General features: G+C 38.6%; 1 protein-coding gene across 2 annotated transcripts in view; it reads right to left on the minus strand.

The window, feature by feature from the left end:
• ITPR2 (inositol 1,4,5-trisphosphate receptor type 2) overlaps positions 1 to 27233 on the minus strand; it is a 490724-nt gene that overhangs the window by 351669 nt on the left and 111822 nt on the right. For both annotated transcript variants that reach the window (XM_049627177.1, XM_049627176.1), the window contains exons 10-11: positions 13507 to 13551; positions 2862 to 3013 (exon numbers count right to left, since the gene is read on the minus strand). In XM_049627177.1, the coding sequence (XP_049483134.1) occupies positions 2862 to 3013; positions 13507 to 13551 (197 nt within the window). The remainder of the gene's footprint in view (positions 1 to 2861; positions 3014 to 13506; positions 13552 to 27233) is intronic.

Below are 27233 nucleotides of genomic sequence, written 5' to 3' on the forward strand. Positions count from 1 at the left end.
TATTGTTACCTAGACCAGTGGTTCTCAAAGTGTGGTCCCTGGACCAGTGGTAACAGCATCACCTGGGCACTTGTTAGAAATACAAATTCTGAGGCTTTCATCCCAGTTCACTGAATCAGAAACTCCAAACGTAGGGCCAACAATGAATATTTTAGCTGCCTCTCCAGGCAATGCTGATTTGAGAACCACTGACTGAGTGGCCATGTCAGTTAACACAGCTGTCTGATCATAGTTTCTGTAGCGTAATCATTTGCGTGCAAAAGTATTCTTTCAGTGAGAGACTCTCATTATGATTTTGGGGGCAACTGTTCATGTAGAACTTGGTCAAAGTTGACAAGTAGATTTCTTCTTTTAACCTTCATCTTTTCTGTTAGGGTGGGTCAGTTGTTAGCTTGCAAAAGGGAAAACACCAGCATGTTAGTGCCCTTCTGTATCCCCATGCCTCTTCCATCGCATCTCTAACAACATGTTTACTTTTGAAAATAAATATGAAAAAAGTAAAAAAAAAAAGTTGTGGTTTATATGTACAATGGAATACTACTTGGTAATGAGAAAGAATGAAATGTTGCCATTTATAGCAACATGGATGGAACCGGAGGGTATTATGCTGAGTGAAATAAATCATACAGAGAAAGACAGATACCATATGTTTTCACTCATATGTGGATCTTGGGAAACTTAACAGAAGACCATGGGGGAGGGGAAGGAAAGGGAAAAAAAAGTTAGAGAGGGAGGAAGGCAAACCATAAGAGATTCTTAAGGACTGAGAACAAACTGAGGGTTGATGAGGGTTGGGGGAGAGGGAAAAGTGGATGATGGGCATGGAGGAGGGCACTTGAGATTAGCACTGGGTGTTGTATGGAAACCAATTTGACTATAAATTATATTTAAAAATAATAATTGAAAAAATACAGTAGTGGCCTTAGGAAGAAAAAAAAAGTATATACAGCCAATCTTCATTATTTATGGATTCTGCACTTGTGAATTCAGCTATTCCCTAAAATGTATTTGTAACCCCAAAACCAATAGTCAGGGCACTTTTGCAATCATTCTTGGACATGAACAGAATGGCAAAAAATTTGAGTCCCCACTGTGCACATTTCCAGTGAGGCTGAACAAGGCAACACTCTGCCATCTCGTTTCTGCTCCGACTATAAATAAGCATCCTTTTCATGATCTATCCAGTGCCATGTTTTTCCAGATTTCTGTGCTTTTTGTTGATGAGTCTGCTGTTTAAAACAGCCTCAGGCATAGTGCTGCAGTGCTGTCCAGTGTTCCTAAGGACAAGACTGTGATGTGCCTTATGGAGAAAATACTTATGTTAGATAAGCTTCATTCAGGCATGATACAGTGCTGATGACTGTTAGTTTAACATTAATGATTCAACAATAGATAAAAAAAAAAATAAGGTGTCTTTAAACAAAAATACACATAGCACAAGATTACGTGTTATTGACTGATGAAAATATTGTGACCAGAGGCTCATAGGAACCTAATCCTTCATGTCTTCTAGGAGCAATGGCTCGGTATTTGCTATTTCAGTGTACCGGGAAAAAAAACAGAACCAACTGTGTATGAACTGTGAGGGAATACTGAGAAAGGACAGCTAGAACTTGATCCAACTCAAACATTATCATCTTAGTGACCTTTTATTATTATCATTTCTTTAACAAATATGTATAAAATACCTGCTAAAACAAAAGCATTGTGATAAGTTCTCTGCCTCCAAGCTGCTGAGAGTTAAGTAGGAAATATAAGACATAAATAAATCCTACAACAGGAGGCAAAAAGCATTAAGACCAATAAGACCCAAATAAAATGCCAAGGGGCTCCAGGAAAGAGAGAGGCTCAATCAGCATCATGACTTTGTTCATTCATGAAGGCAGGTGCAATAGAGACTGATTTTCAAAACTGTAAAATAGCACAGGGGCTCCTGGGTAGCTGAATTGGTTAAGTGTCCTACTTCAACTCAGGTATGATCTCACAGTCTGTGGGTTCAAGCCCCGCGTCTGGCTCTGTGCTGACAGCTTAGAACCTGGAGCCTGCTTTGATATCTGTGTCTCACTCCCTCTCTGCTCCTCCCTTGCTTGTGTTCTCTCTCTCTCTCTCTCTCTCTCTCTCAAAATATGAATAAACATTTAAAAAAAGAATACTTAAAAAAAAGAAGGTAAGACATTCTCTTACCTTATGTTCTGGCTACCTCACTACCAATTCCACTTCCCCATCCCTCTCACACTTAGGTCCCAAATGTCCTAAATTAGAGAGGCCATTTCTGAACACTAATACCTAATACAACTCTGCAGTTTTTTTTCAAAGCAGTTTTATTACCTGCTCTGGTATTTTATGTTTATTTTTCTATTGTCTCTATTCCTCATTCGAAATTAAGTATAGAACCAGTTTGTTCACTGTTCACTTCCCAGTGTCAAGGGCAATGTCTGTTAAGTTCAGTAAAGGTTTGTTGACTGAATGACTGAAGAAATGAACACATGGATGAATGAATGAATGAATGAATGAAATCTGAAATTTGACATAATAGAAATAAATGATATAAGTATTAATAGAAATTCCCCTGATTATTTTTCATGTTAGAAAGCAAAGGCCATACCAGTAATAAGAATAAATAATCGTCATGAATTTTTCACAGTTTCTTCGGTCCTGCACATTTTAATTATTTATGAGAATGAAACAAACTATGTTAATCTTCTCACAAGAGAAGCATGATTTTTACACACTAGTTCACTTATGCTTACTCCACTGATATCACAAAAGTTCCATTAACGTTGTATTTTCATTCCTTACCTCCCACTACAATCACTCAAAGAAATGTTATTATTTAGCCGTATACATATAATTGTTTTTACCTTGGGACCAGGCAGTCAGCTCTCTGAAGAGTTGTGGCATCCAGTTCAAAGAGGGATGCAATATCATTTCCATGGGGTACTGAGACTAAAGTGTACATGATCTTTTCCCCTGCCTGGCGTTTCTTCTTTGAAGTTGGAAGATCTCCATCTCTCTGTTGAAGAGGCACAAAGTTACCTACTTTTGTCAGGTTTCTTCCTAAACTCTTCAATGAATCAGAAGGTGGGATTTAAATGTGAACAGCGTCTCTTCATTGGATTATAGAGATGTCTGTTTTACATCATCCAAAAAGGGCAAGTGAAGCCTCATAATCTTAGAGATAATTATTACCAAGTGATAAGTCACACATTCATGAGGGAAGGCCTGATCTGGGCAAATAACCAACGCACTAACAGTCATAAGAGTTGTGCTCCCTTACCTTGTCTTAAACCTAGTTACAGAGTAGTTTTAACCATTCCACATTTAAGGTGAACAGACAAGACATAGTATGTTGAATCATCCAGATTTCAAAAACTAAAGAGTCAACATGGTAGTGTTTCAAAGTTCCTGACTAATTTCCAAAACATAACTGGGACATTATCCTGAAGAGAAAAGGAATCAACAGCAATATTCCCATTCAGTTCATCAACTTGTTCCATTAATCTGCAAACATACTATTGTGGCATATCAAGTGAAATAAAGTGGGATCTTCACAAAAGAAGTCTTCACAATGATGTGAAACTCAGTCAACATATCTAGTACACCCTCTCTTAAGCAAGTGGCCACACAAGAATGGTAATTACATATTTCTACTTAAACCAAGTCTCAATCCCTGTGGAAGACTATGATGAGGCACAAGAAACCAAAATGTGATAGAGCAAATGTAATAGAAGCTTGGTAATTACACGCATCCTATAAGTATGCATATTTATCAAAAGAAACAAAATTCAAAAATGAGAGAAGAGAAAGAGTATCACTGTACTGTCACAGGAAGTTGAACAAAAGTGGACAAGAGAAGTGGTGTTCCAAAGGCAAATGAAAGCAGGCCGTGCCCAATGACACGCGGTTATTTAATGACCACTATGACAATGAGATATTACAGCTGATCATTCCAAAACATTCACTCGAAGTTCCATCCCAAGATTGTGAATATTATTTCCCTTGTGGTTGCATTCTGATGTCTTCTGTAAATGGTGTGCAAATCAGTAGCACCACTGAATGTGAACGGGCAGAGGAATCACCAGGGTTCCTAAGCAGGAGCAGGGCTGTGAGCTGTTAAATCCCACATAGCCCAGAAGCACCTGGTAGCTCCTGTCATCTTTGACTTATATGTCTTCCACAGAGACCACAATTCAGAGTTGAACGAAGGCAGGGGTCTGGCAAACTCTCCCCAGATAGTTTGACCCCCCCATAATAGTTGCTTCTACTCAGTAAGCACAAACTATGTTTATTGATCAGGAAAAAGCATACTTAAGACTTTCTGTACATTATAAGTAGGCAAATGGATAAACAAACTATGGGACATCCAAACAGTGGGATATTATTCAGTGCTAAAAAGAAATGAGCTATCAAGCCACAAAGACATGACGCAGCCTTAAATGTATATTGCCAAGCAAAGAAGCCAAACTGAAAAGGCTACCTACTGTATGATTCCAACTGCATGACGTTCCAAAAAAGGCAAAACTATGGAAACAATAAAAAGACCAATAGCTGCCAGACAGTAGGGGGGAGAAAGGAATGAAAAGGCAGAGCACATAGGAGTTTTAGGGCAGTGAAACTATCCTGTCTGATGGATGTGGATACATGTATGTGTAGTGGATACATGTCAAATGGTGGCTCCTTTTATCAAAACTCATAGAATGTACAAGGCCAAGAGTGAACCCAATGTAAACTATGGACTCAGGGTGATAATAATACATTAAAGTATGTTGAGCAGTGTAACAAATGTACCACTCAGGTGCCAAATGTTGATACTGGGGGAGGCTGTGATTGTGTGGTGGCAGAGAGCATATGGGAATGTGTACTTTCCACTGAATTTTGCCATGAACCTAAAACTGCTCTTAAAAATAGTGTCTGTTTAAAAAAGAAAAAAGCAGGATGAGAGAAAATATTTGTAAGACATATAGCTGATAAGGGGATTATACCTAGAATATATAAAGAACATAAAGAACAGTTACAACTCAAGACAACCCAATTAGGGGTGCCTGGTTAAGAGTCCAACTCTTGATTTCAGCTCAGGTCATGATCTCACAGTCTGTGGGTTCAAGCTCCATGTAGGGCTCTGTACTTACAGCACAGAGTCTGCTTGGGATTCTCCCTCCCTCTCTCTCTGCCCCTCCTGGCTCGCTTGCTCTCTCTCTCTCTCTCTCTCTCTCTCTCTCTCTCTCTCAAAATAAACAAATAAACATTAAATTAAAAAAAAGACAACCCAATTAAAAATGGAGCAAAAGTCTACAGCGAAGAAAACAATCAGCAAAACTAAAAGGCAACCAACAGTATTGGAGAAGATATGTGCAAATGACATATCAGATAAAGGGTTAGTATCAAAAATCTATAAAGAACATACCAAACTCAACACCTGAAAAACAAATAATCCAGTGAAGAAATGGACAAAAGACATGAATAGACACTTCTCCAAAGAAGACATCCAGATGGCCAACCAACACATGAAAAAATGCTCAACATCACTCACCATCAGGGAAATACAAATCAAAACCACAATGAGATACCACCTCACACTTGTCAGAATAGCTAAAATTAACAACTCAGGCAACAACAGATGTTGGCGAGGATGTGGAGAAAGAGGATCTCTTTTGCATTGTTGGTGGGAATGCAAACTGGTGCAGCCACTCTGGAAAAGAACGGAGGCTCCTCAAAAAATTAAAAATAGAACTATCCTACAACCCAGCAATTGCACTACTAGGTATTTATCCAAGGGAGACAGGTGTGCTGCTTTGAAGGGACACACTCACCCCAATGTTTATAGCATTACTATCAACAATAGCCAAAGTATGGAAAGAGCCCAAATGTCCGTCGATGGATGAATGAATAAAGAAGATGTGCTATATATTCAATGGAGTATTACTCGGCAATCAAAAAGAATGAAATCTTGCCATTTGCAACTATGTGGATGGAACTAGAGGGTATTATGCTAAGCAAAATTAATCAGTCAGAGAAAGACAAAAATATCATATGACTTCACTCATATGAGGACTTTAAGAGACAAAACAGATGAATATAAGGGAAGGGAAGCAAAAACAATATAAAAATAGGGAGGGGGACAAAAACATAAGAGACTCTTAAATATGGAGAACAAACAGAGGGTTGCTGGAGGGGTTGTGGGAGGGGGGATGGGCTAACTGGGTAAGGGGCATTAAGGAATCTACTCCTAAAATCATTATTGCACTATATGCTAACTAATTTGGATGTAAATTTTAAAAATAAATTAAAGAAAAAATTTTTTAAAATTGAGCAAAAGTTTTGAATAGACATTTCTCCATAGAAGATATTGAAATGGCCAATAAGCACATGCAAAGATGCTCAACATCATTACTAATTAGTAAAACGCACTAGGATAGCTACAGTCAAAGAGACAGACAATAGCAAGTGTTAGTGAGACTGTGGAGAAATTTTAACAGTACGTATATTGCTGAGGGAACATAAAATGGTGTGGCCATTTAAGAAGAGTGTGGCAGCTCATCAAAATGTTAAATGTATGACCAACAATTCTAACTGTAGGTAGCTATCCAAGAAAAATGAAAATACATTTCCACACCAAAACCTGTCCATGAATGTTCACAGCAGAATTTATAAAAGTCAAGATATGGAAACAACCCAAATGCCCATCAAATAAAGGATGAACAAAATGTGGCATATGCACACAATGGAATATTATTTGGTCATAAAAAGGAATGAAGTACAGATACATGCTACAACATGCGTGAACCTTGAAAACATTATGCTAAGTGAAAGAAGCCAGACACAAAAAGTCATATGTTGTATGAGCCCGTATATGAAATGTCCAGTTTAGGCAAATCCATAGAGAGAGTACATTCATGGCTACCAGGGTCTGGGGAGGGGAGGATGGGGAGCAACTGATAATGGATATAGGATTTCTTTGGTAGATAATAAAAATGTTATAGAATTAGATACTGGCTATAGTTTTGGAGCTCTGTGAATGTATTAAAAAAACCACTGATTGGGGCGCCTGGGTGGCTCAGTCGGTTGAGTGTCCGACTTCAGCTCAGGTCATGATCTCACACTCTGTGAGTTCGAGCCCCGCATCGGGCTCTGTGCTGACAGCTCAGAGACTGGAGCCTGCTTCAGATTCTGTGTCTCCCCCTCTCTCTGCCCCTCCCCTGCTCATGCTCTGTCTCTGTCTCAAAAATAAAAATAAAAACATTTTTAAAAAAAACACTGATTTACATTTTTTAAATAGGAGAGCTTTATGGTATGTGAATTACATATCGACAAAGTTGTGAAAGAGAAGGAGGGAGGGAGGGGAAAGGAACAAGGAAGAGAAGGGAAAAAGAGGGAGAGGGGGAAGGAAGGGGGGAAGGGAGGGAGGGAGGGAAGGAAGCAGGAAGTCAGAAGTATGCTGTTTCTCTGATGACTGCCATGTAGCTCAACAGGAAAACCCAGGTGTTATACTGAGACATGGGTGGCAAAGAAGCAGTTTTCCCTGGAATGGTGACACAAGAAGTGATAATTCTAAAGGAAAGAAAAGGAAGTTTGTTTTAATTATGTCCTCATAAGATGCAAACTTGGGGAGAAACAGACCAGGAGCATTACAGTCACAAAGAAATATCACAAAAGAGCTTTTTTTCTAGATTCTATAATGCTATTACAGCCAAAAGAGAAAACCACGAACATAATGAATGCTAATTAATACATGTGAGAGAAGAGTGCCTCATAACGTAGGAACACGGAAACAACAGACAAGATCAGTCATTTGTAGAAATAATCCAAAGGATTCTTTCAATGTGGAAGCAAAGGGATTTGAGAACAAGTGGAACAAGTGGTTTCAGTGTTTTATTAGAAAGACACAATTAAAATATGACTTTAATTAAGGAAAATAAAATTTAATCAATCATATTGAGCCATGTTTGAAGACAGTCTTTATTAATACAAGATGATCACGTAACCTAAATAAGCAGAGATTCAATGAACAAAATTGAACAGTTTCTCTCATCACTGCTAGCAGAGATGCAAAAAATTAATATTCCTGTCTTTTTGGTGGAATACCATATCCCTAAAAAGAATATTTGTCATCTAATTTTCTGAGCCTCTTGCACACCAATCTTCCAATTATAACTTAGCTTTTGCTATGGATTTTCCCTTCCAAGAAAATACACTAACTAACCAAAGGATTTATATTTATTTACTTAGCAACTGAAAGGTGGCATGGAAGTTTATACATCAGTCACTTGTGAGTTCATTTAATATAAGTCAAATCCTAGTGCATACACTCTCCTTTTGGAATGTTCATAAAACTAATTTTCAAGACTTACAAAAAGAAAGCCGATCCAGGTTCCTAGATTGCCCTCCTACCACACCCCCTTTAGTATACCTCTCTGGGGACTCCAGACAAGAGTAGTCAGGGATTTCTCTATTTTGACACTCTTATAATGAGCAATAAAATTTTTGCCAGACATAGAAAAACCTTGATTAGGGCTAATTAAAAAAGGTCACTCTGTATTATTCATACTATTTAAGACCTGTGGTTTAGTTTTAATTACATAGTATAAGTGGAATGCACAACTATACCCCCTAAAGGTATATGTTCCTGGGGCGGGGGGGAGATAAACTCCATTTATAAGTAGCATAACATAGATAAATTCCACCGATAACATAGATATTTATAAGTAGCATATTTATAAGTAGCATAACATAGTATTATTTTTTATATTTATATTTATTTATATTTATATTTATTTATTTATATTTATATATATTACTTATATATATTTATAAGTAGCATAACATAGATAAACATAGCATAACATAGATAAACTCCATTTATAAGTAGCATAACAATTGTTTATGTGTGAAAAGAACTTCTAACATCCATAGCAGTTTTTAAAGCAATGCCATACATTCTGCTTTTTATCTCTTGCACTCTGTTAATTTGCTTAACAAATTCTCCTTCATAAACAGTTCAAGGCAGCCCCTCAAAATCTGTAGAAAATAATACATGAATAATGAGTTATAAGTATGCAATCTTTTAAATGTATGGATCAGGTTTCAATCTATAAGACTGAAAGATGAGATCTATAGATCAATAAGATCTATAAAAATCAATATTATATTTCTACAATATGAAGGCAGTTCTGTTCAAAATTGTGTGCCTGTAGCTTTTGTTTATAAACCCACCTCTTTTTTAAGTAAGAAAAAAGCCACAAAAACACTAGTTACCTATACAGAATTACAGAAGCGCGATGCCCTCCCTCTTGTGTCACGAAAATCCATGTAAGGTACAACAGAGCTTAGACAGGTGTTAGATTTAATATCAGTTAGGTATCCAAAATATTCTCAATTCAGGTAACGCAGAGCCTCGGGATGTTAACCTAGTCTGCTGGGCTCTTATAAAACCAGCAGTTTTACTTGGAAGAAAAGGCACACAGAATCTCGGTTCTACAAGTAGAAAATCCCCTTAGGAGGAGCCAGTCGAGTAAACCAATGGTTCACCCGGCTTCTCCCTCCGGTCCTGGGGCTGCCAGTGGAGACACAGCAGCTAGCCTCCTGGAACACCTTCTCTGTTGACTCATTTGTGAGTCATCGAATTTTTAGCGGAGACATCACGTTGCAATCTGTTGTTAGGAGCCAGAGACATTCTGTAAGAAATAATGTATGCATTTTCAGGGCTGCTGCAGACCTGTGTGCGGCCACGGCCAAGGAAGCATAATGATGTGCAGGCATCTGTCTTCTTGGTCAGACTCTCCAGGGCTCTCACTGCTGACTTTATGTAACAGACACAACCCTGCCATTTAAAGCTGCAGACACTTCTCTTGCATGGTTCCTTAAAAATCTGTTACTCTTAAACTATTTCCTATGAGGACTCTTTTTCCTTTATTTTCTTTATCACCTTACCAATGATGAATATAGAGTAAAAACTCATGGAAATGTGGGGGTCTTTGTTCATAATCTGGTCCCCCATCCCCCAAAAAAGTCTATGAGACAGAATTTTCAAATACATTTCAGCCAAGCATCATGGTTCCTAGAACATTGCTATTTATGTGTGTCTGTGCACAAAGACGTGGTTCTCAACAGGCAGAGAGTTTGGACCGCAGCGGGGGTCATTTGGCAATTTCCAGGAGCATCTTTAGTTGCCACAACTGGGGGCAGGGGAGACCACTACTGGTATCTAATACACAGAGTCCACAGATCTGCTAAACATCTTACAATGTAAAGGACAGCCCCCCCACAACAAATAATTTTCTGGGCCAATATATCAATATTGCTGAAATTGAGAGACCCCAGCATCGACAAAAGACACTCCCTTAAAAATCAGATCACATTCCACATCAATACGGTAATGGGAAAATGGGTGGTGTTATTCCAAAAAAAAAAAAAAAAATCCCCTTCAAAGAGCCATTTGAAAAGATGCAGCCTTTCAAGAAGGAACTAATGACTGTCAGGTTCCCAGCTGGGCTTGACACAGTTCCAATGTTTACAGGGTCCCTGTGGATGCTGTACATTTGTAAGATTGGAAATAATAGGCTCCTTTGTAGAATAAATACAGCAATTTGGGTCTTAATGGGAGCTCTGACACACACCGCCGCATTTCAGTGGCACCATGCATTAACCTTTGAAACTTCAAAAATGGAAGGCAACATTTTGATAAAGGTTTCTAAATTACAGGAAAAAGTATTAACTGGATATTAAATAGACAACATAAGGGAAAATTTGGAAAGAAAATAATTAGCATGGTCACAGTGAACTCAGCATTACTGGAACCCAGATCTGGGGTGAGATAGCATTCTGTTTGGGGAAATTGATTTCGTTTTTCACAGGCTAAGCTCTAACTGCTCCTTTGTTTTCTTTTCTAGACAGAAACATAATTATTGCTAGGTGGCAAATGGTCTATAACATGAGAAGCCATATTGTTAGCTTTAGTGTTCCATATCTTCAGTTTTATTTACTTTCAAGCTAGGGATTAAGGATAGAAGAAAGATGAAATCAAATGTCTCCAGTTGGACATCTCTTTGAGATGGCAGATGAGATCCAGTCGTAAACTTCCACAGCAAAGCAGACCCACCTGTGCCAGATGCAATTAAAGTGCTGCTGGTAGCAACTGCTTCACAGAAAAGTACTCTTTCTCACCTTCAGAGGTGAATGAAGAACTTGTATCTCAGAATATAGAAGGAAACAAATCTACGAAGTCTAACTAAAAGCTTGATGGGCGCAAACAGCAAACTTCACCATGGATTCATTACCTATATTTTCTGTGCTGCTCCATAAACTTTCATACTCTATCACTCATACTCTCTCTCCCACTCAGCCCTGCCCAGAAGCATCAGAAGCATCACCAAACAGCATGTAGCAAAAGGAGATAAGCTGAAAGAGATGTAATTCAATTGCACAATTCGAAGTTTGATGCAATGCCCTTTTAATCGAAACAACGTACATTTTTAGCCTACAAATATCTTTTATTCAAAAGGTTTCCCTTTATCTGATTGAATTTTAACCTCACGGCACAGAGGTGACGTATGTAGGGCAAGCATCCTCATCCCATTAGTCAGGTGGGAAATGGAGTCTCAGGAAGGCTATCTTACATGTCCAAGGCCGTACAGGTTAACAGTGGTGCTAGAAGCAGAACTCCCTTGGCTGAAGAAGTCACATAGAATCTCATAAAAAAAGACCTTGAGAAAGAGAAAGGCAACTCCTGACATCCGACAGCTGGCCTGGTGTGATCGGGCAGGCTCAGTGCTGCCAAGGGCACCCTGACTCTCACAGCCAGGCCACGGTGTCCTCCTGCGAACGTGAACGATTTCACAGAACACCAACATCAGACAAGGCCGCTCCATGCCCGGGATGGATCGCGTCAAAACAACACTGCTCCATAATCATATCTGAATACTGACAACATGTCAATGTTGTCCAAGCCATAAAAATGATTCGATATCCCTTTCCCCTAGCTAAAATGAGTGTTTCTTCTTTAGCACTCACACCGTTGGCCTGGCTCTCATCGACCCTCCCTATAGATAAAAATGCATTAAGATACTTCCTCCTCCTGCCAGCATTCTTACCCACAGTGAGCCCCACTTCTTTAAATCCTCCCCAAGTCATCTTGTACAAGCCCAATTCCTACCATAGGTTCTTTCTAGCACCGTCTGAGAGGCCCCACAGTTCCCTTGGATGTAAATGCAATGTGCAATTAACCCCATTTAAGAACTGGTGTGTTCCTGGCAGTCATTGGCAAGAGACCATCGACCAGCTTATAGTAAGAACCAAAGACTCAGCTTTTAAACATGGTTATGGATGGCGTTTTCTAAATCATGGGGAAAGAAGAACCCAACAATCCTGGGCCAGCTTTTGAAAACCAAGGAGAAAAGAATCCACACAGGGGGAGAAAATTGAATTATAAATAAATGATCCAACCCATTTAATAAGCCTACTTCTATGTTTAAGGACATTTTGACACAAATTAAAGTACTCGTTGGGCCAAAGACCTGATACTTCAGTTTCACTTCTGTTGTAAACCTGATAGTCAGATGGAGAAAGAAGTCAAACGGGATTGACTCAGGTCCAGAAATTCCGATTTGATTCACCTCCCTCATATCAGTATCCTCATAAAACATAAAGCTGAGGGCCAGTGCAAAGACAGTAGTCATTTTGATTAAACGTTTCAACTCATTCTGTCAAAAGGTGGAATTTTGAATGCTGTAGTAATCATTCTTAGCAATTCCAAAAGAGATTGCCAAATTCCTAAGAAAATTAAATTATACACTGTGTCTATTTTACATCCAAATATCTAGCTAAATTGCTGAAAATACATATAGGTATATAGATACACCTTTCTAGCCAGCCCATCAACCAGGTTTTGTCTGCATCACACCAAATTGTCCTGAATTTCAGAACTTTCTATTGAATTAAGTCCTACTGTCCTCGTAACATCATCTTCTTTACAACGGTGATGAAAAAGCAGGCTGAATAATAATAAATATCTTAATGAAAATTGGCTTTTAAATAAGATTGAGATGTTTTTTGAGTGGGATGCTTCATAATATCAGAAAAATCAGTCATATAGTTGTTTGATGCCTCAATTTCTCCCCATAAATAGAACCCAAGTTATTTTTAATCAGAAAAGATTGTCCCATTGTGCCCTTTTACTATCATCATACCATAATTCAATTTGTCTTTCCTAATTTCTATGCACTTATGAAAAGTAAACCCAGACCCACCATACCTCCCAGATGCCCATGGCCATCAGTGCTCCATCATAAATGGCCTTCAAGTTGCCAGAAATCTCCCTAAATACCTATTACCAGACATCTATTTATAATGTCAGTGCATCATCTTTTACTTATTATCTGTGATTCATAGCCTCTAGTCAGAGAATCTCTCAGAATCCCTAGTCTTCAAATTTTCTATTAACTTTTCAATTTGTTCATATAAAATATGCACAATATTTTTGGAATTTGTTGGGGAAAAAACAATTCCACTCACCACAGTTTTTCCTTCATTTTGAGCATCTCGATAATCAGGATTAAGCTAAAAAAAAAAAACAGTTTTGAATTGCTATTAACAGCACATTAACAAGACCAATGATCTTCAATTCATTATTGTATCCTTAACTAAACTCAATATTAAAAAAGCCTAAGAAAGAAACCATCACTAAATATTACAATTTAAAACATTACCTTCAAGTTCTAGCTGCAGGAGACATGAGCTAAAATGCCAAGTTTATGGCTTTTGTTTATATTAGCACAGTTGACATCTTTGCATAAGTGAGAGCTGACGATCTCACACCCTCTGAGGAAGCCTTCAAAAGAGTTCACCATTTTGCCCACCACAAAATCTCCCACTAACCAACAACTCTGTTTTTCAAATTAGACCAAAGGAAAGTCTTAACAATGATCCGAGATCATGCTCCATGTGCTCTATACATAAGAAAATCAAGCAAAAGAAGAGCCATATACCAGATATATATGTTGGATATGAGGGCTATTGAATGAGTATTGTGGGGTTTAGGGGTCATTCCAGTGAGGTTGATGAGTTTTAGAAATGCTGAGTGTTAATCCACATATTTCCGGCTGGCTGGAATCCATACCTCCTGACTCCCACCTGATGACACAGTCCCAAAAGGATGTCTGCATTGTACTGAAATAACCAGCTCATAATTTGTAAAACAACAGACTTGTAAGGTGTTTTTATTTAAATAATGAGTTGTTCACTCGATTTTAACCACTTCAATATGAATATGTTAGTGTATGTAACATGTAACCACATAAAGTCTCCATTTAAGGGGCTCAGTCACTTAAGTGGCCGACTCCTGGTCTCAGCTCAGGTCATGATCTCACGGATCATGGGTTCGAGACCCGCGTCGGGCTCTGTGCTGGTGGCAGGGAGCCTGCTTGAGATTCTCTCTCTCTGTCTCTCTCTCTCTGCCTCCCACCCAGTTCTCTCTCTCTCTCTCTCTCTCTCAAAATAAATAAATTTTAAAAACTTAAAAAAAAATAAAGTCACCATTTAAAATGTAAGATCAAGAGTCTTTCTCAGAATGACACTTGGCTAGTGGCTCTGAGGAATGTCCTCTCTACTTAGTACCAAATATCAATGAAGGTGCTGAAAAAGATCAAGAAGAAAGCAAAGCAAAGCAAAAAAATCTCAATCCCATCAAAAACGAAGACTGAAAAACAACCTAAACCCAAATCTACCATGAATTGCCAGTAATTACAAAACAGTCGATGCTGGAAGAGAAGCAGATACCTCTCCAGTTTTTATCTCCTGGCATTCTTCAACCTCGCTTCAAGCTAACAGCCTTGTGAACACAAGTAAGATACATGCTGTGGTTCCCACTGTTTGTCCATCCACTCAGAGACCCCAAGTGTTTGCCCACCAAAAACCTACACAGAAGTGTCTACCGCTGAGGAGCCATTGTTAGACTGAGCGGAGACTGGTCTCCCCAGACTCCCATCCACTGTCCCACTACCTCTGTCTTTCCATGACCATCGAGATGCAACAAAGCTCGGAAAACAAATGGGCAGAAAGTCAAGGGAACAGATGATAGCAGAGGGCTTTCTGAGAAGCACTGCCTGAAGAAAGAGAAGAGAAAGAACTGTGGCTTTGTATGTGGGAATCACACTGCCTAACACTGTAGAAATAGCAGAGAATAGGAGAGAGAAGCAAGTGCAGGAGAAACCAGGGACACAGAGTCGCCATCTGCTGGGCCTGAGACCCGCACTGCAGTGTGTCCTTCAGTTGGTCCTTCAGCTGAAGACTGAAAAAGGATTGAGAATTTTCGAAAATAGAATAGGGGCACCTGGGTGACGCAGTCGGTTGAGCGTCCGACTTCGGCTCAGGTCATGATCTCACAGCTGTGCCGACAGCTCAGAGCCTGGAGCCTGCTTCAGATTCTTCGTCTCCCTCTCTCTCTGCCCCTCCCCAGCTCGTGCTCTCTCTTCCCGCCTCCTTCTCTCTCTGTCTCTCAAAAATGAATAAAAATTTAAAAAGATATTTTTTTATTTTTTTTCAACGTTTTTTATTTATTTTTGGGACAGAGAGAGACAGAGCACGAACGGGGGAGGGGCAGAGAGAGAGGGAGACACAGAATCGGAAACAGGCTCCAGGCTCCGAGCCATCAGTCCAGAGCCTGACGCGGGGCTCGAACTCACGGACCACGAGATCGTGACCTGGCTGAAGTCGGACGCTTAACCGACTGCGCCACCCAGGCGCCCCAAAAGATATTTTTTTAAATAGAATGAAAAGGGGCACCTGAATGGTCCAGTTGGTTAAGCATCCAACTCTTGGTTTCAGCTCAGGTCATAATCTCACAGTTCGTGAGTTCAAGCTCCACATTGAGCTCCGGGCTGACAGCACAGAGCCTGCTTGGGATCCTCTCTCTCTCCTCCCTCTCTCTCTCTCTCTCTGCCCCTCCCCACTCATGCATGCTCTCTCTCTCTCTCAAAAATAAATACAATTAAAATAAAATTAAATTAAAATTAAAGCAAAAATAAAATTAATAAAAAATAGAATAAAAAGACCATCTACTCAATCCATCTGGCTCTGCACAGAGTCCACTTGCTGAGGATAATAAGGAAGGAAGGAAAAAAAACAACAACATGGGACTGATTAAAAAGCATGTTAGAAGTGGAAATTCTTTTTACAGAGCCTTTCTGAATATTTTCTATGGTATAATGCAAAATAAATTTTCAGGAAATGGTTTGGCATATTCAAGAAAGCATAAGTAAACATTTCCTCTACGTAAAGACAACAAACTACACAACAAGCTAAAATATAACACAGAATTAATTACATAAATAATAATATTAAATATAAAGAATTATAAAAAGAAATTAAGAAAGATTTCACTAAAAATGAAAAGTGAATACAAAATTAAACTCCATGTTGACAGCAATAAAAATGCTATATTAAATGAGGGATAAAAAAAAATAAACAGGCATCTCTCAATACAGAGGAAAGATATAAAGAATTAAAAATTAGGAAAAAGAAAATAGCCATGGAGGACCAGAGAAGGGCATATCAATTAACAGATAACCAGCGTCCTGAAAAGGGAAAGAGAAAATTAACAGAATACACAAGCAATAATCAAAGATAATACAAAATAAAGTTTTGCTCGGCTGACAAACTGTGTATATAGAGGTTACCATACCCCACGAAAATCAACTAAAACACCTGACACATTCATTTGAGGACAATGAGCAGGGGAGACAAAACATAAAACAACAGTAGGGACATAAAAGATGGCCAGAAATTAGGTTTAGACAAAAATACTTACCATATAATAGGAGAATGGATAAATAAAAGGTGGAATATTCAAACAATGGAGTACTACTCAGCAATAAACGTGATGAGCTACAGATATAACAACAAGGATGGATCTCAAAAATATATATGCGATGGGATACTGTTCAGCTATAAAAAGGAATGAAATCCTGTCATTTGCAACGATAGGGATGGGCCTTGACAACACTGAAATAAGTCACAGAAAGTAAATACCATAAGATCTCACTTACATGTGGAATCTAAAACCAACTGAGCTCATACATAGAGAACAGATTGGTGGGTTGCCAGAGGTGGGACATGGGGACTGGGTGAAATGGGTGAAGGCTGTCAAAAGGTACAAAAGCCACTTACAAGAAAGTAAGTCGTGAGGATATAATGCCTACCATGGCGACTATAGTTAACAAGACTGTATTACATATTTGAAAGTTGCCAAGAGAATAGATCTTAAAAGCTCTCATCCAAGAAAAAAAATTTTTTATAATTACGTATGGTGATGGATGTTTTCTAGACTTAACTGTGGTAATCATTTCACGATGTATACATATACCAAATCATTGTGTTGTACATGTAAACTAATATAAGTGATGTCAATTATATATTCTTAAAAATGTTGTAAGTATGTTGTAAGTACTCATATGACTCCATTTATATGAAATCTAAGATCAGATAAAACTAAACTGTGGTTAAACAAATCAGGAAGTGTGGGGAGAGGGTCCAAGGGAGAGGAATGGATAGAAAGCAGAAGCCAGCCAAGAGTCACATGACCGCAGTCTCTCAAGTTTTAGAACTAACAGTGGGAGGCAGGGGAGGGGGTAAGAAAATGGGAATCCAGTTACAAGTTGCCTGTTAGTGCTAGGCCAGCAGTTGGGGAGATTTGAGGCTGAACTTTCTTCTTCTATGGAGACACATTTCTCAGGCTCCTTAAATTCCCTTGAATTACAAATAAAAGAATTAATCCCAAAATGGGATTATTCTTGCTTTTGGAATCCAAGAGTGAAAGGTAGAAAGCCAAAAAGATAGTGAATTAACTGGTCCCCTGTCTACTGATTAATCAAACACAAAAAGACACACTTCTACTTGGTGGTGATGGCAGTTCCAGCATAGTGCCCGGGAGGGGTTTATCCGGCTGTTTTAGCCAAGTATCACTGTTTTGTATTTTTTAATTTGTTTTCAATTTGAAGAATTCAGATTTTTTTTCAAATTAAAAAACTGTGCATACTAAAATGATAGCTAAGTTACTTCCAAAAGATATGCAACATGTTTAAACATGGATATATCTTGTGATCAAAGTTTTTATTCATTAAGCATTGCAGTAGTTCACCACAGACACTGTGACGGAAATTCATACTGGAACCATGATGTAGCCTAACTAAAATGTGTACAGGAACAGGAAGTAACATACCTAAGTGAAACACACAATCACATATGCCCTCTGAAATACAAGTTATATTCTACCACAAAGACTTTGTGAAATTCAGTCTTCACATTTTTCATCCACTTTGGGTCACCCAGTTATAATCCCTAAGGGAAGTCTGGGAACTAAATTTCAGACTCTGCTCTGTGAAGACACACCCATGAGCTTTATAGAAAAGGTCACTCAGCCAACCTTTCCACCTTGGAATTCAGGGTCCTCATAGGTAAAATGAGAAAAGTCTATGACCAAAGCCTAATCATACTAATTATATGTCATTAAATTTTATAACTCGAGTCTGTGGCAACAATACTAAAGATAGTGATAGATCAGTTAGATCTTGCCTCATCTTTGTGTCCCTCCAATAACTAATATGGAGTTATTTCTTCAGTAAATTCATTAAAGGATAATAATAATGAGGAGAAAGAGGAGGAAGCAGAGGGGAAGAAAGAGAAAAAGGAGGAGAAGCCACCCAAATATATCTATGACTATATAAATTTATCAGTATTAACTGAAGACCAAATAAATATATGCTTTAATGGATGTTTTAGTTATACTGATGCTTTCCTTCTCTAAATGAAATAATAGCAGTAATTATTAAAGTAATTAGACTAAGGATGAACCAAAAAAATATTATTTCTAATAGAAAGAAGAAGAAAAAAGACATGGTCATGTGAAGATTCCTGAATCTTTTAGGAGGTTAAAGGAAATATTTCCTTATGTTAAAAAATAAATTATAAATCTGGCATTGGAGAGAGAGAGATCTAATATGCTATTCAATCGTTTGTTCAATAAATATTAATAGAATATCTATAATGGGCAAAACATTGTGGCATATGGTATTTTAGCAAAGACAAAAAGAATGTGGTCCCTGACCACAAGACCTTACAATCTAAGAGGGAAAATAAGACATAAATACAGCTAGCTGTAATATAAAATAGAATGTGACAAGAGATATAAGATAAGAATGAATAATTTATAAATAATATAGGTCAGAAGAAGGAGGGATCCGTGGTGGGCAAATTTATTGAAGAATTATTCATGGAGAAGGGAGCATCTGAGATAAGCCTTGAAGGATGGGTAGAAATTTAACTTGCAGAGAAGGAAAGGAGTGAAGAAGACAGGAAATGCAGGGAAGATAACGCCACATGGGTAAAAAATAAGACTTGTTCAGAGAAGACCGATAAATGTCACTTATGGAATACTTTTTATATCCTTTTAAAGGTTAATTCATTTCCCCTTATAATCATCATAGTAGAATGGATTCTTCACCCCCACTTTACAGATGAGCCCCCTGGGGCACATCAAGTGAAGTCCTCTGTGCAAAGTCACACCACTGGTGAGTGGCAGGGTCACTGGGAGCAGAGGTCTGACGATTCCAAAGCTACATCCTTTATTTACTATAGCATGTTACTTCTCTCCTGCTTCCATAACGAGGAGGGATGGGATCCAAGCCAGCCCAGACCAATGGGGCCACTAAACCATAGGCTAATGGGTTCACATCTTCAGAAAGATTTTGCATATCACTGGGGAAATGTTTGCTGAAACAATGCATTAAAAATCCTCATTGGCCATGCTTAGTAGGAGATGGAGACAAAGGATGGAAGAGGGAAAGTAACCAAGTGCGGTGGTTCAAGTGAGAGGCAGCAAAGCCCTGACAGAAATAATCATGCTGAAATGGAAAGGAAAAGGCAGACTCAGAAGATTTTACAGAGACAGAGTCAGTAGAATCTGAATGTGTAAACTGAGAGAGAAAAATATGTTTGTCATCACTTTCAAGTTTCTAACACTTAACTAAGAAAACTGCACTGTTTTATGGGGAAACAATTCAATCTTGGATACAGTTATTGAGTTTCAATGGCAGTGGGACAACTGAGATCAAATCCATGGCCCACTAAAGCCAAGGGAGTGAGTGACAGAGAGAGGATATGAAGAACAAAAACACCCAGTACTAAACCTTTGAAGGGAGCTCTCTTTTAAATGGCCAAAGAGGCTAGAAAGAAGTCAAGCAAAGCATGACACAAGTCAGAATAGAAAAGTGGCAGAGAAAGAGAGAGAGACACAGAACTATCATAAACACGTGGGCAGTGAAAGCCACGATGGTACCACAATCAAGTGAAAGACAACCACAACTTTCCATGGAACACAACACCAACTGGACACAACACTTCTAATACACGTTCATTTTCTTAAAACAAAAAGGTTACTTGTTTTATGATGAAATGTGTTTTGATCAACTTTTATTATATGTAACATTAAAATCATCACTTGTGTATTTTTAAATAATTATCTATCTTCTTCTTTCCAATGACTGGCTTTTCAGAGACAACCTATAATTCTGACTGACAAGTCTAGAAAAGAAAAGAAGGGAAAAATAATCTTTATTGGATGCTAACATATGCCAGGCATGATTTACATTTCGACATATAACAGTTATGTGTGTGTGTATAGGGTCTCGTATATATATTCTTCTACTGTCCTTATTTATATATATGCCTACACACACAAACATACAAACCAGGCCCTTTTCATAAACTGTGGCTGATACAGTTGATGGCAAACTAAACATAGGGATATTTAAAACTATAGCCCTGAGATTCATAAGGTTCTATGATGATGGACAGGTTCTAGAGTACTAAGTTTTTAACTAATTAATTAAATCCAAAGTCAGTTGTATAGTCAGGAAATAAGTGTTTACTGCCATCTGGTGGAAGTCTGGCCTATCTACAAACAAGTAAGCTAGTTGTCTTTGAAAGGGCAATTACAAAATCTTTAACAAATATAATTATTTGCACTACCCAGTCTATCTTGTTTTGGAAAGGATCATTGTTGCTTTAATAATATCCAAAGAAAGAAAATGGAGAAGCAGCAGATCAGAAATTGTGATACTTGATTTATAATTGCTCCCTTGACTATGGAGGAACTATTTACTGAGGCTCTCATATCATCCCATTCAAAATATGATAAAATTACCTTCTCCCCCATTGATATGGTTGTGAACTCTCCTGTACCAATAAGGAGATATTGGGGTTTATTGATACAAGTAAAGGATCTAGGGAAAATGTCAATGAGTGTGCTTATAATTGTGCTGTGCATTAAATGCAAATGCAAACATACATGGCTGTTCACCTTCCTTCCCCTCATGTTACCTTATTTCTTGTTTGGCCCCATGGAAACTGACATCACAGGAAGACCTAACAATACGGTACTGTAAATGTACTGTAACACAGTATCTGACAAAGCCACAATTGGCTTCATTATCTAATTCACAATTAAATACTTTGTTCCACATTTTGTCCATGAGTTTCTAGCATTGGCTATTTCTCAAAAATAAATTTTGAATTACCCAAAACAAAATAGCGCTATATTTGTATTGCTATTCTTTTTGATTTATTTTTTTTAAGTTTATTTATTTTTTGACAGAGACAGAATGCAAGCATGAGCTGGGGAGGGGCAGAGAGAGAGGGAGACACAGAATCTGAAGCAGGCTCCAGGCTCCAAGCTGTCAGCACAAGGCCTGACGCCGGGCTCGAACTCACAAGCTGTGAGATCACGACCTGGGCCAAAGTCGGACGCTTAACCAACTAAGCCACACAGGCACCCTTATTGCTATTCTTAAACAGCTTGCAGTTTATGTGCTTTGTCTCCATAATTAAACTACAGAAGCCTCAGCATATGAAATGGTCTAATTTCCTTTGGATAGTGTCCCCTTCATTTCTATACAAGCAATCGCCTTACTGACATTTTTCTGAAAAACTTGGCCACCCTGGAAGTTAAAACAGAATATCATGTTTAGGAAGTATATGTTTAAGTAAAATTTTGAGGTTTTTCTTTTTTTTTCTTCATTTGTGCTTAGATTTAAGGTTGCAGCCCTTTAAACTCCCTGTGAGATTTAACATGGTCATCTATGGATATCAATAATTTTAACATTACACAAAATCAGTTGTCTCAGATGCGTACGCAGAGGAGATGTCCCAGTGACTGAATTCATATCATTCTCCTCTACACTGTAAACACACAATGATAAGGACCAACGGTTAATAACCTTTGTTTTCTTCACAACATCAAAATAGTGCTTCCACCCAGTAGGCAGTCCATAAATGCCTGTGTAATGTTGGTAAGACATAGGTCAAGGCTTCTCACCATTGGCACTATTGGCATTTGGGGCCAGATAATTCTTTGTGGTGGGGGCCATCCTAGGCATTACAAGATGTTTCCCTGCATCCCCAGCCTCTACCCACTAGATGCCAGTAGCTCCCTCTCACCAGTTCTGACAATAAAAATGTCTCCAGACATTGCCAAATATGCCCTGGGGGACAGGATCACCACTGGTGAGAACCACTGGTATAGATGAAGCAGTGCAAGTCTAGCATTGAGCCCAAAGACCATCATTATCTTGTTTTTTGTTTTTTTGTTTTTTTGTTTTTTAACTTTGGACAAAGTAAATCGCCTCTCAGAGCCTGGGTCCCTTCTTCTGTAAAGTGAAATGACTGGATGCAGACCTTCAATCTCTCTCTCTCTGATTGATCCTTTAGGTTATCTAGTGTTTACTAAATAGAAATTAAATATTAGACTCTGTTCTAGGTTCAAGGCATCCCGTGGTGAGCCCCTAAACTTCACCCCCTTCAGTCATCTGACTTACAAAGAAATACCAGTTCTGGAAAAAAATTACAATCAATAATAGTAGGAGTAGTGATAGTAATAATAAACAATGCTACTCCACATTTTTTGTCCCCTCCTTCTCAATGGAAGGAAAGGGACTTAATACTTATTGAATACATTTTATGTGCAAAGTGCTAAACATTCCATATCTTCTTTAATCCCAAAATAATCCCATGAAATATATACAATCATCTTTTTTACACACAAGGCAACCAATGTTCAGAGAGGTCAAATATTTGCTTAAAGTCAGAGAGACTGTGAGCAGTATACATGGGATTTTTTTCCCCCACTACACTAGGCTGTCTTTGCCACACTGGCCAATATAAACACCATATACTCAAAGGCAATTCAAGAATTACATAATCCAATTTGCCAGAAATGCCTCAAGCACATTAAAAAGTAATATTTCAAATTATCAATATGTGTGTTGAGAATGGAAAGGATGAGAGAAAAGGGCCTTTTCCCTGCCAAATTCTGCTCCTGTAATAGGAACTTCCCTTTAATGTAAAAACAGTTCTCTTCTCATCTAATTTTTTTTAAATAGACCTTTAGAAACCTGTCTAGTAGGACTTACTTTCCCTTTATTACTGCTTCTCCTGCATGGCCATGATACGAAAACTCAGTTCACCTTTCCTTCCGCGTCCTGGCTCCCTTGTCATTCCTCTCCCCAAACCCCCCACCCCGGATTCCGGTCTCCATCGAAAATGCTCTCAACCACAGATGACTGTGTTCTTGCCAAATGCTGTAAATACATTTTGTTCCTGACCTTTTTGGTAGCACTCCCTCCTTCTTGAAAGCCTATCTTCCCTTGCTTGACATTGTGATTCAGCCCATTTGACCTTCCAGTTGCTTCCTTGACTTCTCAGGCTCCCAATCTGCTGTCCATCCTTTAAAAACTGGCATTCCCCACAGTTCCGCCTTCAAACATCTCCTCACTCTCCTCATACTCCCTGATGATCACACCCAGGCTGACGATGACTACATCTACTTCTCCAGGCGCACCAGTCCCCAAACTTCCAGAAGATGTGAATACTGTCCCTATCAGGCATTTTCACCTGTATACTTTACAGCACTTCCAATTAGACATAGTCAAAAGTGAATGGATTATTTTCCTCATCAACACTGCACCCCTTCCCATGTTCCCTAAATTGGTGAATGACATCGCCAGTTCTCCAAAGCCAGAATCCTACTCCTTAACCCCTAACATTCCATGGATTACCATTTTTTCCATTGCTTCCAATGTCCTAAAAATGTCTTCTCCTCTTCGCCTTCTTGCCATTACCAATGTCACCCCCTTGGTTCAAATCCTCAAAATACCCTGATGGTATCAGATCTTTCTCTCCTATCTGGGCTCCCTGCCTCTCAGGCAATCCCTTCCAGCTGCTTTACAAAGGCTCCAGAGTAGGACGCCTGGGGGGCTCAGTCAGTTAAGCATCCCACTTGGGCTCAGGTCATGATCTCATGGTTCTCAAGTTTGAGCTCCGTGTCTGGCTCTCTGCTGTCAGCCCAGAGCCCGCTTTGTATCCTCTGTCTCCCCCTCTCTCTGCCCTCCCCTCCCCTCGCACTCTGTCTCTCTCTCAAAAATAAATAAACATTACAATTTTTTAAAAACGCTCCAGAGTAGTTCTATCCACTGGAACTTTCCCTGTGATGATGGAAAATGCTCTGTATTTGTGCTACCCAATATCATGTGCTTATTGAGCCCCTTGAAATGTGGCTAGTGTAACTGACAAACTGGCTTTTTAATTTTAATAGTACTTATTTTAATTTAAATAGCCAACATGTGGCTAGTGACTACCGCATTGGACAATGCAACTCTAGAGTGGTCATCTTTAAACACAAATTTATTTAGAACACTGCTCTTTACTTTTAAAATAAAACCAATTCTCCTTAACTTAATATATATGGCCTGAAAAAAATCAGCTTCCTACATTTCTGCCCACCCCCCCACCTTCTAGCACCACGTCCAAACTCACACATATCCTGTGTGTGATACACATATGTATTATCCATATAAAACTAGTTTGTAGAATACCACACACCTCCTTGCCTGTGCAAAAGCTGTCCTCACTGCCTGCACACTCTCCTTGCCCACCTGCCTTACTCATCCACCAGGCAGCTCCTCCTCTAGCCTCTTCACCATTCCTTGTACCTCCTCGGCACCTTAGTGCTTCCCTACCAGCACGTCACTATTCCTATTGCTACAATACACTTATTGCACTGTACTCAGAGCTCCCTGAGGGCGGAAATTGAGTTTTCTAGTGACATCACTGGTGTCTACCAAATGTTTGCAAATAGGTGTCCAGCCCCAGCCTCTAAGGTAACTACTTAAATCGTTATTCCTATTACTAATTACATCAAATCCAAACCTTTCAATCAAAATCTTCAAGCAAAGGGATCTGTCACTCAATAATTCCTTTCAGAACCCCTCTCCTTGAGCCAAGCCTCCCTTTTTACATTGTCTGCCGATGATGTGGAACATTCCACAACCCTGTCTGTGCCTCCTTGATTGTCCTTCTGCTTCTCTACCAACCTGTGTCTATTACTTTCTTGGAGAACCAGGGAAAAGTTTGCCCCAAACAAGAGCCTCCTTTGGCTTACCTCACAACTCCACCTGACTGACATGATCCTGCCTCTGACCATCCTGTGGCCATTTATTGTACACTGTGTTCCAAACTAGAAGGTCAATTCTTTGAGGGCAGAGATTTTCTCCTCTGCTTCCTTTCCTATCTGCAGCATTCTCTACCATGCTATGCATTTATCAGGCACTTAAAAAGTATACGTTAAAGACGGTATGACATCTTAAAGAGGATGTCTGTTGCTGCTATGAATTCCAAAAATAATTATTCCCAACTCCTGCATTTTCAACATCCTATTATGTGTATCTTATTGTTTAAGTAGTATCTAGATATTAAAGATGAAACTGAAAGAGCAAAATAAATAAAAGCCATAGAGCCCTTTCTCTCCTATAAGTAAGGGTCTAATTAAACAAAATAAATAAGGCTAGGAAGTTACAAATCCACATGCTAGGAACTCCTTACCATACCTCAATGACATGAATAATGATTTGAAATTAAAGACCTGGGCATTTTTAAAAAGCAAAATGATAAAAAGGGTAAGCATTGTTTTTTCTTCTTTTTTTAAACATTTATTTACTTATTTATTTATTTATTTATTTATTTATTTATTTATTTATTTTTGACAGTGAGAAAGAGTGCAAGTGATGGGGTGGGGAAGAGACAGAGGGAAAGAGAGAGAGAGAGAGAGACAGAGAGAGACAGAATCTGAGGCAGACTCCAGGCTCTGAGCTGTCAGCACAGAGCCCAACGCGGGGCTCGAACTCACAAACCATGAGATCATGACCTGAGCCAAAGTCGGATGCTTAACCAACTGAGCCACCCAGCTGCCCCAACATTGTTTTTTAACTGTTGTCAGAGGCTATATCCATCTGTTGTGGAATTAGAACTGGAAGTCAATGTTTTTATCAAGTCATAGTGACTATAATAAATGTGCTTTTGCCACACCTGAAGACACTTTCACACCGTATGACAAGTGTGCTGAGATGTGACTGTACCAGGACCTTTCTGACCTGAGCTGACATATGAAATATAAAACCCCAACCTATGGATGCCAATATTCTAAAGCTAAGATTTTCTTTTGAGTTAGAATACTACACAGAAGCACCCATTCTGTTAAAATCAGTAGACAATAAATTCCTACTTTTCAATTTTCAGATAAGTATTTAATGCTTAATTCTCCTTCTCTCACCTTCTCCTAAAAAAAAAAAAAAAAAAAAAAGTGCTATCTCAAGTATTAAAGGTCAAAGCAGAGATCCTACAAGTACACCAGAATCTTTAATGGACAGTATAGTATCTGGCATTTAAAGTCATATCCTCTAGAGATAGAATGAAAAGAGTCTTTCAAATTATTTTCAAGGAATGAGCTGCTTTCTATTTTTCAATTTTTAATGGACTACTTTATGTATTGAGGTCTTAGATCTTCATTAAAGTTAATAAACAATTTAATTTTCAATAATCTAGTCATTTGAATTATCAATGATACAAGTTTTAACTGTAGAAATTAACTAAGAAAACTAATAATGTTTAATCATGTCAGCTTTCTAGAGAATGTCCATAGTTACAACAGCCATTGACTGAAAGCTGAATTATGGAAAAGAGTCACTAACACCAGATCCAAGAGAATTTTAATACGAATTTCTTATCTTTTAAAGGACATCCCGTAGACTTTTCTAATTCTTATTTTAGACAAGATTCTCCACCTTACTGTTTAATTTTACATCAAAGCATTACTTTTCAACAAAGTTACTTCAAAACATTCAAGGTGTAAACAGCCC

The sequence above is a fragment of the Panthera uncia genome, chromosome B4, assembly GCF_023721935.1.
Source record: "Panthera uncia isolate 11264 chromosome B4, Puncia_PCG_1.0, whole genome shotgun sequence".
NCBI lineage: Eukaryota > Metazoa > Chordata > Mammalia > Carnivora > Felidae > Panthera > Panthera uncia.